The 13,693-nt window shown below is 37.8% G+C and overlaps 1 protein-coding gene across 9 annotated transcripts in view; it reads right to left on the reverse strand.

The window, feature by feature from the left end:
* Nucleotides 1-13,693, reverse strand: part of LOC110448502 (multiple epidermal growth factor-like domains protein 6) — a 44,573-nt gene that overhangs the window by 17,052 nt on the left and 13,828 nt on the right. For 3 of the 9 annotated variants that reach the window (XM_021494769.1, XM_021494767.1, XM_021494772.1), the window contains 11 exons: nucleotides 12,874-13,104; nucleotides 11,635-11,910; nucleotides 8,740-8,976; nucleotides 7,934-8,170; nucleotides 7,131-7,367; nucleotides 4,893-5,129; nucleotides 4,087-4,323; nucleotides 3,274-3,510; nucleotides 2,070-2,315; nucleotides 1,120-1,344; nucleotides 122-358 (listed from right to left, as the gene is read on the reverse strand). In XM_021494769.1, the coding sequence (XP_021350444.1) occupies nucleotides 122-358; nucleotides 1,120-1,344; nucleotides 2,070-2,315; nucleotides 3,274-3,510; nucleotides 4,087-4,323; nucleotides 4,893-5,129; nucleotides 7,131-7,367; nucleotides 7,934-8,170; nucleotides 8,740-8,976; nucleotides 11,635-11,910; nucleotides 12,874-13,104 (2,637 nt within the window). The remainder of the gene's footprint in view (nucleotides 1-121; nucleotides 359-1,119; nucleotides 1,345-2,069; nucleotides 2,316-3,273; nucleotides 3,511-4,086; nucleotides 4,324-4,892; nucleotides 5,130-7,130; nucleotides 7,368-7,933; nucleotides 8,171-8,739; nucleotides 8,977-11,634; nucleotides 11,911-12,873; nucleotides 13,105-13,693) is intronic. The other 6 variants (XM_021494768.1, XM_021494770.1, XM_021494771.1 and 3 more) reach the window with 6 other exon arrangements.

Raw genomic sequence — 13,693 nt, forward strand, 5'->3', positions numbered from 1 at the left:
CACAACAAATAACGTCATGGAACAATACTGTTGTGTATATCCAGTTTCACAAAACGTTTGTGTTTTCAATATTTTGATTAAAGGAATAGGACTTCTTGTGAGAGGTTGTTCAATGACTTACGTTCGGTTGAGGGCAGCATCCGTATTTATTCTCTCCAACCAAACAGCATGTGCTACCGGATGGGCACTCCGACTTTCCATCAGGACAAACAACACCTGACAATGTAGCTACGGGTCGGCTTTCAGTCTTCTCCAACCAGTCCATAGACAAACCGTTACCACGGATACACTTGCCTGCACCAGTGTCGCATTTTGTATTCTCTGGACAGCAATGTTTCCCATCTGCACAGCAAACCGCCTGTTGTGGAAAAAACCATCAGTTCAAAGTCCATTATGTTTTCCTCTTAAAACAATTAACATCAACACATGGGCAGCTCGGAGGCATTCAACTACATAAGAATGTTACGGTGTGAGGGAAAACATTCAAGTACACATCTATGTTTAGGTGCAGGGGTGTTATTGTCGAATCATTGATGATCGATACGAGTGGAGGGGAAACATTCAATCATTATTGTATGTTACGGGATGTTGACGATATTAATGTTAAGAAATATTTATGTGCCTGTGATAGAGATTTGATTATTTTGATCATTACTTAAATTAAAACAATTGCTTGACTTTCTAAAACAAGTCAGTAACTAATGGCAATGTGAGTGGAACTTGTCTAAGATGGACCATGCTTGTTATCAACAGAGCTTTGAAATTTGTACGATCATCTGTTCAGAGGTAAGTTAAAATGACAGACGTTTGACAAACGTAGTCCATAATCAACAATCAATAGTTTTCTCCTTTACCCTTGAGCAATTAACATAAAGAAAACTGGTTCAATTATTTATTAAAACAAAAACATCTGAGAAAGAAATTCAAAATGATGGTCAGAGATACGGAATGACAGACAGTTTGATAGCAATAAATCTTCCAAGTAATGAGGATCAGGGATCCTTAAGGAGATGTGTTTTGCCTGTAGTGGGACAGGGATCCTTAAGGAGATGTGTTTTGCCTGTAGTGGGACAGGGATCCTTAAGGAGATGTGTATTTGAATCATCTATGTTGACCTACATTTGGCAGCGGGCAGCATCCATATCGGTCTCCAACTCCAAGACAACAAGTATTTCCTGTTGGACATTCTGATTTCTTGTCAGGACAGACCACATTCTGGACAGATATTGTGTTGACCTTTGTGAACTCAATGACTTGTCCATCCTTTCTACAGTTCTGTTCCTGGACATTACAGGTGTACCCTGCTGGACAACAGTGACCACTGTTATCTCCACAACAAACTCCCTACAACACAAACCACAACAAACTCCCTACAATAAATATATATGGGGCAAGGAGGTCATTCTAACAGTGTAGACAGTATGATGTTGTCAAATTTTTGGAGCAATCCGAGGCACAGAGAAAAAAAACATCAAATAATTACATAACATAAAAGCATTATTAGAAATATAGTAGGATATAGCTAATACTTGAAAACAATCAGCCCCTCTGCTAGCGTTAGCCGAAGGCAGAATTTACAATGGCAGTTTTGTTTACCACCTATACTGTGTGATACTGTGTGTGTTTGTGAACAACGGCAAAGATATTAAATAAACTGGTAATTGGGATTTGGCATAGGAACTATATGTTTATATACATAAGCTCACGTGCTTTTGAAGAGATAAATAAAACTTTCTGATTTTTTTTTCTACAAAAACTTGTCAAATTGTAAAATGATCACCAAGATTTGTTCACGTGCTTTTGAAGAGCTAAATAAAACTTTCTGATTTTTTTTTCTACAAAAACTTGTCAAATTGTAAAATGATCACCAAGATTTGTTGGCAATTTCATTAAGACCCCAGAAACAGGAAACTGTGTCCATGAAATGTAAGACTGTGTACATGAGTTAAAAGGAAATATAGGAATGGGAGATATTGAAGGTCTACTCCCAGTGTAGAAATAGGGGTCGCAACTGAAACTGTATATCACACGCATGCTGTGTAGGATTCTACACGCTACAGTCACAGTACCTGTGGGAAGGGACAGCATCCATACAGGTGGCCGGTCATCTTACAGCAGGTCTGACCAGGCTCACAAACGGAAAGGTGGTCCGGACAAAGGTGTTGACCACTTACCCCTGGGGACTTGGTCACTATGCTGGACGGAGATTTTTCCAACCAATCAATGACGTGGTCACCCTTGGTGCATTTTCCTTGGCCCGTCTCACACTCGTAGCCTTGTGGGCAACAGTGCTTCTTGTCTGCACAACATTCCGCCTGCACACAAGACGGAAAAATTAAAACTTGGATGCACGACTTCAGGTGGTAGTTATCATATCTGCAAACTTTTGTTGATTACTTTAGAAGTTGTCAAGAAGAAAAAAAAATCTACTGACAGACAGACAGACACGCTGACTTTATGGAAGATACATTTCAAGCCCTCAACAACTTAACGAAGGAAATATATGTAAACTGAATAAGAATATTTTATAGACAAGATTGGATGTTATTGTTTGTGTCTAATCAAGTTCATCGTGAGTTTCCACTCTCTCACAAGATGTACATGTATTAGATATTTTAACTCGGTTAGATTTGATGTCTTGTGAAAGATTACTTTGACATTTGGACAGTAGTTTTGGAGAAGTAGTTGCCAGGACAAGGATTTTTCAACAAAGGGCCATAAACTCCATAAAAAAGGGTCGGAAAAAAATACCTGGGTGCACAACATCAGGGGTTAGTTATATGTGAAAACTTTGGTTGGAATTGGCCCACTAGATTTAGAGGAGACGTCTGAACAAGGATTTTTCAACAAAGCTCAGAATGATAAAAATAATACCTTCATGTACAAAATCAGGTGCATGTAGTTATCATATCTGAATCATTTCATTGAAATTTGCCCAGTAGCTTTGCAAAATTTGTCTGGACAAGGATTTTTCAACAAAGGGCCCAATGGGTAGTTTTCATATCTGGAAACTTTTGTTGAAATTGGTCCATTACTTTAGAAGAAGTTGTCTAGACAAAATTTTCTACGAACAGACAGATGTACGGACTGAAGGACAGACAAGCTGATTTCAGTATACCCCTTTATCTTGTTGCAGGGGGTATAGATACATTTCAAGCCCTCAACAACTAAACGTACGAAATATATGTAAACTTTCTCACAAGATGTACATGTATCAGATATTTTAACTCAATTAGATTTGATGTCTCGTGAAAGATTACTTGACTGACTTACGTTCGGTCTAGGACAGCATCCGTATTTATCCTCTCCAACCAAACAGCAGGTGTTACCAGATGGGCACTCCGACTTTCCATCAGGACAAATAACATCTGACAACACAGCCACAGGTCGGCCCTCAGTTTTTTCCAACCAGTCCATAGACAAACCGTTACCGCCGGTACACGTGCCTGCACCAGTGTCACATTGTTTGCCCTCTGGACAGCAATGTTTCATGTCTGCACAGCAAACCGCCTGTTAGGAAATAATTAAGTTTACAGAGCACGTCATTGTTTCCTGCAAATCTTGTTAGCCCTGGTGAATCAGTTTTGCTCAAATCTACCTATAATAGTAGTTTACGAGTAGTTGTCAAGATAAGAATTTTTCAACAAAGGGACATAACTACGCAAAAAAGGTTCAGAATAATAAAAATAATCCTGGATGCACAACTTCAAGTGGCAGTTAACACATCTGGAAATTTAGTTGAAATTGGTCCATTACTTTATTTAGAATGAGTTGTCTAGACCAAATTTTTCCACAGACAGACAGACAGCCGGAGGGACAGACAGACAAGTTGATTCCAGTATACCCCCCTTACTTCGTTACAGGGAGGAGGGGGGGGAGTGTTCAGTACATTTCAAGCCCTCAACAACTAAACCTATGAAATATATGTAACCTTAATGAACATATTTTATGGACAAGATTGGATGTTATTGTTTGTGTCTAATCAAGTTCATCGTGAGTTTCCACGCTCTCACAAGATGTACATGTATCAGATATTTTAACTCAATTAGATTTGATGTCTCGTGAAAGATTACTTGACTGTCTTACGTTCGGTCTAGGACAGCATCCGTATTTATCCTCTCCAACTAAACAGCATGTGTTACCGGATGGGCACTCCGACTTTCCATCAGGACAAATTACATCTGACAACACAGCCACAGGTCGGCTCTCAGTTTTCTCCAACCATTCCATAGACAAACCGTTACCGCCGGTACACGTGCCTGCACCAGTGTCGCATTGTTTGCCCTCTGGACAGCAATGTTTCATGTCTGCACAGCAAACCGCCTGTTGTGGAAAGAATTAAGTTAACAGAGCACATCATAGTTTCCTGCAAATCTTGTTAGCCCTGGTGAACCAGTTTTGCTAAAATCTACCTATAATAGTAGTTTAGTAGTAGTTGTCAAGGTATAAAGGATTTCAATAAAGGGATATAACTACGTAAAAAAGGTTAAGAACGATAAAAAAAATCCTGGATGCACAACTTCAGGTGGCAGTTATCATCTGGAAATTTTCGTTGAAATTGGTCCATTACTTTAGAATGAGTTGCCTAGACCAAATTTTTCCACAGACAGACAGACAGACAGACAGACGGAGGGACAGACAGACAAGCTGATTCCAGTATACCCCCCTTACTTCGTTACGGGGGGGGGATCAGTATATTTCAAGCTCTCAACAACTAAACCTACGAAATATATGTAGACTTAATGAACATATTTTATGGACAAGATTGGATGTTATTGTTTGTGTCTAATCAACTTTATCGTGAGTTTCCACTCTCTCACAAGATGTACATGTATCAGATATTTTAACTCATTAGATTTGATGTCTCATGAAAGATTACTTGACTGTCTTACGTTCGGTCTAGGACAGCATCCGTATTTATCCTCTCCAACTAAACAGCATGTGTTACCGGATGGGCACTCCGACTTTCCATCAGGACAAATTACATCTGACAACACAGCTACGGGTCGGCTCTCAGTTTTCTCCAACCATTCCATAGACAAACCGTTACCGCCGGTACACGTGCCTGCACCAGTGTCGCATTGTTTGCCCTCTGGACAGCAGTGTTTCATGTCTGCACAGCAAACCGCCTGTTGTGGAAAGAATTAAGTTAACATAGTACATCATAGTTTCCTGCAAATCTTGTTAGCCCTGGTGAACCAGTTTTGCTCAAATCTACCTATAATAGTCATACCTGTAAACTCACCCGGATTGTTCGGGTTACACCCGGAAACAAGACCCTCCACCCAGAAAAAATTATGACCCGAATGGGTCATCATTTCACCTGTTTTTTTAATCTATGACCCTAAAAGACCCGGATTCTCAAACCCATTTCATTCTGTTTATTTCAAATACATTAATTGATCTCACTTAAAATCGTCCCATTTTGACTTGGTATGAAATCGGTCTCAGGAAAAGAAACAAAATTTGGTCAATCTTTGTGAATAAACAATAGCTATATGGATTCACACTGACCTTGGTCACTGAGAGGTCTGAAGTCACACGCGAGCCACTTAAATTACAGGCCAGACCAATTAGCAGCATAGGTGTGAAAGATCTGGATGGCCCGGCCAGCCGATTTAGCGGGGCATGGCTTGGTGACTTGCTCACCGATGTGTGAACTGTTAAGCAATTAAGTCAGTGACCCCTCATCAACTGGGGGCTAGTTGATAATTAATATGTGATGACAGTTGACATTAACAATAGACAGCAACTTAAAGAGCTGTTAATTCACTACGATCGAAAACATGGTTTATCGAAACGGAAATGTTGGAGGTGACTATAAAATCGAAACCGGACGCGGACATCGAATCCGGAATTCATTCTCTTGCCGTGGGGAGGGATTGAGTGTTAATGAAAATAACATAAATAGAAGAAAACAAGTTTCTTTAGAATTGGATATACAATGTATAAAAATAGTAGTTATTGGTTATTTTTTCCCAACAAATTAATATTAAATATTCCCAATGTTTTGAGATTTTTTTTTTTCTAACCTGGGTTAACAAGGTTATCCCTCAATAATTTTTTATTTTTTTAATTACTCTTATTTTTTGCCTTTAATGTGATTTATTTACTTTTAAATGTTGATAGCTTTATCTGGACCCTATGTCACGTGTAAACCTTCCTAAAATCCTTTAAAATATCAATAAATCTTCAATTTTGGCCCAAACAAAGTAAATAGAGGCTTATAACACAAATGAATATATGTTTTAAATGTCTTACGAATTTCTTACGAATTCAGAGATAAAATCTCACTATATTTGACCAAATCTCACTAAAAATAATCACTGATCTCACTATTTTGCACTGGAAAGTTATAGCATGTATGCATATATGCTCTGCTTTCATGTAAACTAAACCAGGACACTGTCTGTTATGAATATGCGCCTTCAGACAAGCTTTTGAAGGCAGCAAAATCAGTAGCCATGAACTATGATAAAAGTCACATTTAAAGTTGTAAAATTGTTGTTTAATTCCTAATGGTTTCCATATATGTAATGGGTATAGTATATCAAAAGAGGGTGAAAATGACGCTACGCGTTATGACCCTGATTTGAAAACCCCAAAGAGGGTCATCACCCTGATTTGTATGCCGAGAGGTTGACAGGTATGAATAGTAGTTTAGGAGTATAATTGTCAAGATAAGAATTTTTCAACAAAGGGATATAACTACGCCAAAAAAAAAAGGTTCAGAAAGATAAAAAAAATCCTGGATGCACAATTTCAGGTGGCAGTTATCACATCTGGAAATTTAGTTGAAATTGGTCCATTACTTTATTTAGAATGAGTTGTCCAGACCAAACTATTCCACAAACAGACAGACAGACAGAGGGACAGACAGACAAGCTGATTCCAGTATACCCCCTTACTTTGTTACGGGGGGGGGATCAGTATATTTCAAGCTCTCAACAACTAAACCTACGAAATATATGTAGACTTAATGAACATATTTTATGGACAAGATTGGATGTTATTGTTTGTGTCTAATCAAGTTCATCGTGAGTTTCCACTCTCTCACAAGATGTACATGTATCAGATATATCAACTCAATTAGATTTGATGTCTCGTGAAAGATTACTTGACTGACTTACGTTCGGTCTAGGACAGCATCCGTATTTATCCTCTCCAACTAAACAGCATGTGTTACCGGATGGGCACTCCGACTTTCCATCAGGACAAATTACATCTGACAACACAGCCACAGGTCGGCTCTCAGTTTTCTCCAACCATTCCATAGACAAACCGTTACCGCCGGTACACGTGCCTGCACCAGTGTCGCATTGTTTGCCCTCTGGACAGCAATGTTTCATGTCTGCACAGCAAACCGCCTGTTGTGGAAAGAATTAAGTTAACAGAGCACATCATAGTTTCCTGCAAATCTTGTTAGCCCTGGTGAACCAGTTTTGCTAAAATCTACCTATAATAGTAGTTTAGTAGTAGTTGTCAAGGTATAAAGGATTTCAATAAAGGGATATAACTACGCAAAAAAGGTTAAGAATGATATAATAAATCCTGGATGCACAACTTCAGGTGGCAGTTATCATCTGGAAATTTTCGTTGAAATTGGTCCATTACTTTAGAATGAGTTGCCTAGACCAAATTTTTCAACAGACAGACAGACAGACAGACGGAGGGACAGACAGACAAGCTGATTCCAGTATACCCCCCTTACTTCGTTACGGGGGGGGGATCAGTATATTTCAAGCTCTCAACAACTAAACCTACGAAATATATGTAGACTTAATGAACATATTTTATGGACAAGATTGGATGTTATTGTTTGTGTCTAATCAACTTTATCGTGAGTTTCCACGCTCTCACAAGATGTACATGTATCAGATATTTCAACTCAATTAGATTTGATGTCTCGTGAAAGTTTACTTGACTGACTTACGTTCGGTCTAGGACAGCATCCGTATTTATCCTCTCCAACTAAACAGCATGTGTTACCGGATGGGCACTCCGACTTTCCATCAGGACAAATTACATCTGACAACACAGCTACGGGTCGGCTCTCAGTTTTCTCCAACCATTCCATAGACAAACCGTTACCGCCGGTACACGTGCCTGCACCAGTGTCGCATTGTTTGCCCTCTGGACAGCAATGTTTCATGTCTGCACAGCAAACCGCCTGTTGTGGAAAGAATTAAGTTAACAGAGCACATCATAGTTTCCTGCAAATCTTGTTAGCCCTGGTGAACCAGTTTTGCTAAAATCTACCTATAATAGTAGTTTAGTAGTAGTTGTCAAGGTATAAAGGATTTCAATAAAGGGATATAACTACGTAAAAAAGGTTAAGAACGATAAAAAAAATCCTGGATGCACAACTTCAGGTGGCAGTTATCATCTGGAAATTTTCGTTGAAATTGGTCCATTACTTTAGAATGAGTTGCCTAGACCAAATTTTTCCACAGACAGACAGACAGACAGACAGACGGAGGGACAGACAGACAAGCTGATTCCAGTATACCCCCCTTACTTCGTTACGGGGGGGGGATCAGTATATTTCAAGCTCTCAACAACTAAACCTACGAAATATATGTAGACTTAATGAACATATTTTATGGACAAGATTGGATGTTATTGTTTGTGTCTAATCAACTTTATCGTGAGTTTCCACTCTCTCACAAGATGTACATGTATCAGATATTTTAACTCATTAGATTTGATGTCTTGTGAAAGATTACTTGACTGACTTACGTTCGGTCTAGGACAGCATCCGTATTTATTGTCTCCAACTAAACAGCAGGTGTTACCGGATGGGCACTCCGACTTTCCACCAGGACAAATAACATCTGACAATGTAGCTACGGGTCGGCTTTCAGTTTTCTCCAACCAGTCCACAGACAAACCGTTACCACGGATACACTTGCCTGCACCAGTGGCGCATTGTGTGCCCTCTGGACAGCAGTGTTTCATGTCTGCACAGCAAACCGCCTGTTGTGGAAAGAATTATTTAATCAGTGCACATTATAGTTTTCTGATCAGACATTAAAAAAATAGGTCCTATAAAGACCTTGGTGCCCTCACTGAAAGAATCTTTTATCAGATCTACAAAAGATGGTATTTTACCTTCTTTGCTCTTCATTTTCAAGTCCCATGTTTGAAATCCTAAACAGGAAACTTGAACATTAACTTAAACGACCTTATCTCTTATTTTATTTGCCACTATGGCAAATCTTATTGAATTTAACTATATACAAAATGCTGAAATGTTGTAAACCTTCTCTAATAATTAGAATTGATGTCAATAAGAGATGAATTCTCATTAGTATTTTTAACAAAGTGATCGAGGGGAACCTACATACCAAATTTGAGAAAGATGCCAGCACTTTCTGTGAAATAGAGGCAACAAAACATAATTCTCGAAAATAAAAATGGCTACCAGTCGCCATATTAGTTTTTCCAGACAGTCTCAACAGTAAACATATACAGCTACAGACCAAGGGATACCAAGGGCCAACATTTTTCAATGGCTCTTTTCTCGTTTTCTTAAGACTTTCTTTATACAATACTTTCACTCCATTTGTTGCCAAACCCTTTTATAATGCCAGATTTTCTCTGAACAAATGGTGGCAGTATGACAAGGTTTAACTGTAATACATAAAGTACTGGATTTGGCTCTAGACCTTATGATACTGTAGGTAATATCAGTGGAAGATTTTAACCTATTTGACCCCTGTGTCCTCCAAAGCAAGTCAAGTTGATAACTTTGATGAAGGCTGTTTAGAGCACTCTATCCCGGGTACTTGCCGGCTAAATATCATGTCCCTGGGCCAAATGAAACTTGAGAAGATTCTGAAAGCTTTTCAACTATGATAGCCTGTGTTAAAATTTGACCCCATACATGTATACAGCACTAAAAGTTTACCTTTGACCTAATTAAACATAACATATTTGGAACAAAAGGCCCAATGGGCCTGCATCGCTCACCTGGTATTAATTTCACACTTGTAATCTTAAAAGTGGACTAAAATACAGCTACAGGCAAAATATCAGTGTTTGATTCATAAGAACCTATTAAAAGATTTAAACATATGACGCCTGTGAACTTGAATGTCGAACAAGGACACTAGGTTAAACATAGTTTATAGTCTTCCAACCCAGCATGCTTCTGGCAAAATATCATTACCTTGGACCTTTTGGTTATACAAAACAAATCATTGAAAGATTTAAACATATATTGACCACTGTGACCTTGAATATGGGCAAAGGTCATTCACTTGGTAGTCCTTCATCCCAGCATGTTAATGGCCAAATAAGATCACCCTTGGCCTTTTGCTTATTAAGAAGTCGTTTAAAGGTTTTAAACATATTTGACCCCTGTGACCTTGAAAGTGGGTCAAGGTCATTTATTTGAACAAACTTGGTAGCCCTTCATCTCAGCATGCTACAGGCCTAATAGCAGTGCCCTGGGCCATTTGGTTATTGAGAAGAAGTTGTTTGAATATTTTAAGACATTTGACCCCTGTGACCTTGAAAGTGGATCAAGGTCATATATTTGAACAAACTTGGTGGCCCTTCATCCTAGCATGCTACAGGCCCAATATCAGTACCCTGGGTCTTTCAGTTAGTGAGAAGATTTTTTTTTGAAGATTTTAAGTTATGTGACCTTGAAAGTTGGTCAAGGTCATTCATTTGAACAAACTTGGTAGCCCTTCATCCCAGCATGCTACTAGTCAAATATCTTCACCCTAGGCCTTTTGGTTATTGAGAAGAAGTTGTTTAAAATAAAATATTGACGCCGGACGAATGCCGGATGGACGCCGGACAGACACCGCACCACGGCATAGGGCCAGGTGAGCTAAAAATATTGGTCTTCATGAAAATTCCTATTATAATGGCTCTACACCTTAAGGGTCATATATGTATATGAGGACATTTCATAGTATTCCATTCATTCATGAGGTACTTAAATATCAGAACCCTGGATCTTTCAGTTTTCAAAGACAAATTGTGTGAGGCTTATAAACTGATAATTGGGGACTAATTAGACTAATCCATTCAAAAAAAATCCATTAAAAAACAATCCATTTAAAAACAATCCATTCAAAAACAATCCATTTAAAAACAGTCAATTTAGAAACCATCCATTCATTCAAAAACAATACATTCAAAAACAATTAATTTAAAACAATCCATTTAAAAACAATCCATTCATTCAAAAACAACCCATTTAAAAACAATCCATTCAAAAACGATCCATTTAAAAACAGTCAATTTAAAAAAATCCATTCATTCAAAAACAATCCATTTAAAAACAATCCATTTTAAAAAAATCCATTTAAAAACACATGGAATGTGGTTCAAGTCATCAATCCGAACAAAGCTGACAGCCCTTCACTCATCTAAGCTACAGACCGTCTATCATGATCCAAATTTAAGCCTCATACTCACACAAACATTATTCAGAAGAAGTTTTAAATGGTTATCAGAAATTTTGCAGACTTTCCTCCCTGAAAACAAATATGATCCACCGTAGACCCCTAAGGCCCATTGGTTAAGCAGAATAAAACATTTAATGAAAACACATATTACCAAAATCAGAGAAAACCCTAATTCTTTAAATGACGTAGAAAATAAATTTCCCCTCACTTGCGGAATAGGACAACATCCGTATCGGCCAGATTCTTCTCTGCAGCAAGTCTGTCCCGTCTTACATTCACTCTGCCCGTCTGGACATACGATATTAGTAGAGAGTACCGTCTCCTTAACAGCAACCTTGTGGTCTGGGGTCAACTCATCTGATTGGTCGAGGTTGGTTTCCATGGAGAGGTCAGTGACATGGTAACCTTGCATGCAGGTGCCAATTTTAGGGCCACATTTGTACCCGTAGGGACAACAGTGTTTCTTGTCAGTGCAACAAACAGCCTGTAACATAAAACACCATGCCTTTGACATATTACTCCCACATAATATCAAAGTCGACCCTATAGAACTCAAGTTATAACTGTTATTGTCTGAGCCAATCAGTGGTCAGGGCGGCCATCTTGAACCCAGAAACCTGAAAGTCTGTCTTTCTACTGCATTTCTCTCACATATAAGTGAGAAAAAAAATGTATTGTTTATATTTGTACTTGAAACGATAACTTTGAAGCACTAATGGAAATATAAGGACATTTTGTTTTTAACATTTTTGAAATCACAACAGTATTTGGTTTCTGGACTTATCTAATTTTAAAATGAATAACTAACATGATAAAGGTTGAAAATATTAATTAAATTTTTGAGGTACAAATATATATATTGTAATTTTAAAAAGATTAACTAACATCATAAAAGTTGAAAAATAATTTCTGAGGTACAAATATATATATATTGTACTATAAGTCTGCTGTTAAATTCTATTTGAATGTTTGATGTACTTTGATTTGAATTGATTGGTACATTATCAAATATTGAATTTAAATATAAATTGTTAAATTTTCAATAAATGAAATGTGATATAAATGACTGTGTATATTATTGCCAATGTAACTTTTATCAATATTTTGTCTAAATCGGGTGAAAAGGTAAAACCCGATCACAACCATACAGGAGCTATTACATGTATATTATTTATAGATAGATTTGTTTGTGTATGGATATATATATATATACATTAATACAGGGATTTGTGGGGGCTATAATATATCATTTCAATTGCATTGCAAAAATTATATACAAAACAACGGTTGAAGTGAGGATAAGAGAAGAAATAAAAGAGCAGAATAAATGAAGGGAAGGAGACCCCCTGGTGTCCATCCTAAGATGCCAGGGGAAATCAAATCTAACTTGCCATAAAAAAAAAGGAGTAGAGAAAAGCTGAACATGATAAATAAAACGAAACCTTACATTTCTGAGAGGACAGCATCCATAGATATTGACGCCCTTCATACAACAGGTCTTTCCTTCTGTACACTGACTTTTGTCAGGACAAACAATGTTGGCCTTGACCTTTAAGGCAGTGGCCTCTACCTTGCGTGTCCATGGCAACTGGAAGCCATTTTTATCCTCACACAGACCAGAACTAAGACACTTGTAGGAGGCGGGACAGCAGTGAACCTTATCATCACAACAATGGGCCTGAAAAATTATGAAAACAGACATTAATTCAACCCTCAGTGACATTTAAGATATTAAACCCTCAAAAATAATTTAGATTTTTGTTTTGTTATTATTAAAATTAGGAAGATGTGAATTTGGCAATTTGTGAAAGCCTGCATCACAAAATCAACACTGATCAAAAACTACTCCTACATGACACCTAAACAAACTTGATTACGATATTAACTGACACCTCCTTTCATAGTTACATGTAGTGGCATTCTTTCTTTCTCCCATATACTTGTCCAAGATAGAGCTATCATATGTAAATTTCTAATTCTCTAATACCTGTACAGGATAGGATTTTCTCCAGTACAACAAAAGTGCAACATCTTATATCTATTTAAAATATGGGGGGGAAAAAAGAAATAAAAATGAATCATGGCTTTATAATTAACAATCTGACTTACTGGGGAGTAACCACAACAGCTGTAAGTGCTGTTGAGATCTGACTTACTGAGGAGTAACCACAACAGCTGTAAGTGCTGTTGATATCTGACTTACTGGGGAGTAACAACAACAGCTGTAAGTGCTGTTGAGATCTGACTTACTGGGGAGTAACAACAAC

Source organism: Mizuhopecten yessoensis, unplaced genomic scaffold (assembly GCF_002113885.1).
Source record: "Mizuhopecten yessoensis strain PY_sf001 unplaced genomic scaffold, ASM211388v2 scaffold4105, whole genome shotgun sequence".
In the NCBI taxonomy this organism is placed as follows: Eukaryota; Metazoa; Mollusca; class Bivalvia; order Pectinida; family Pectinidae; genus Mizuhopecten; species Mizuhopecten yessoensis.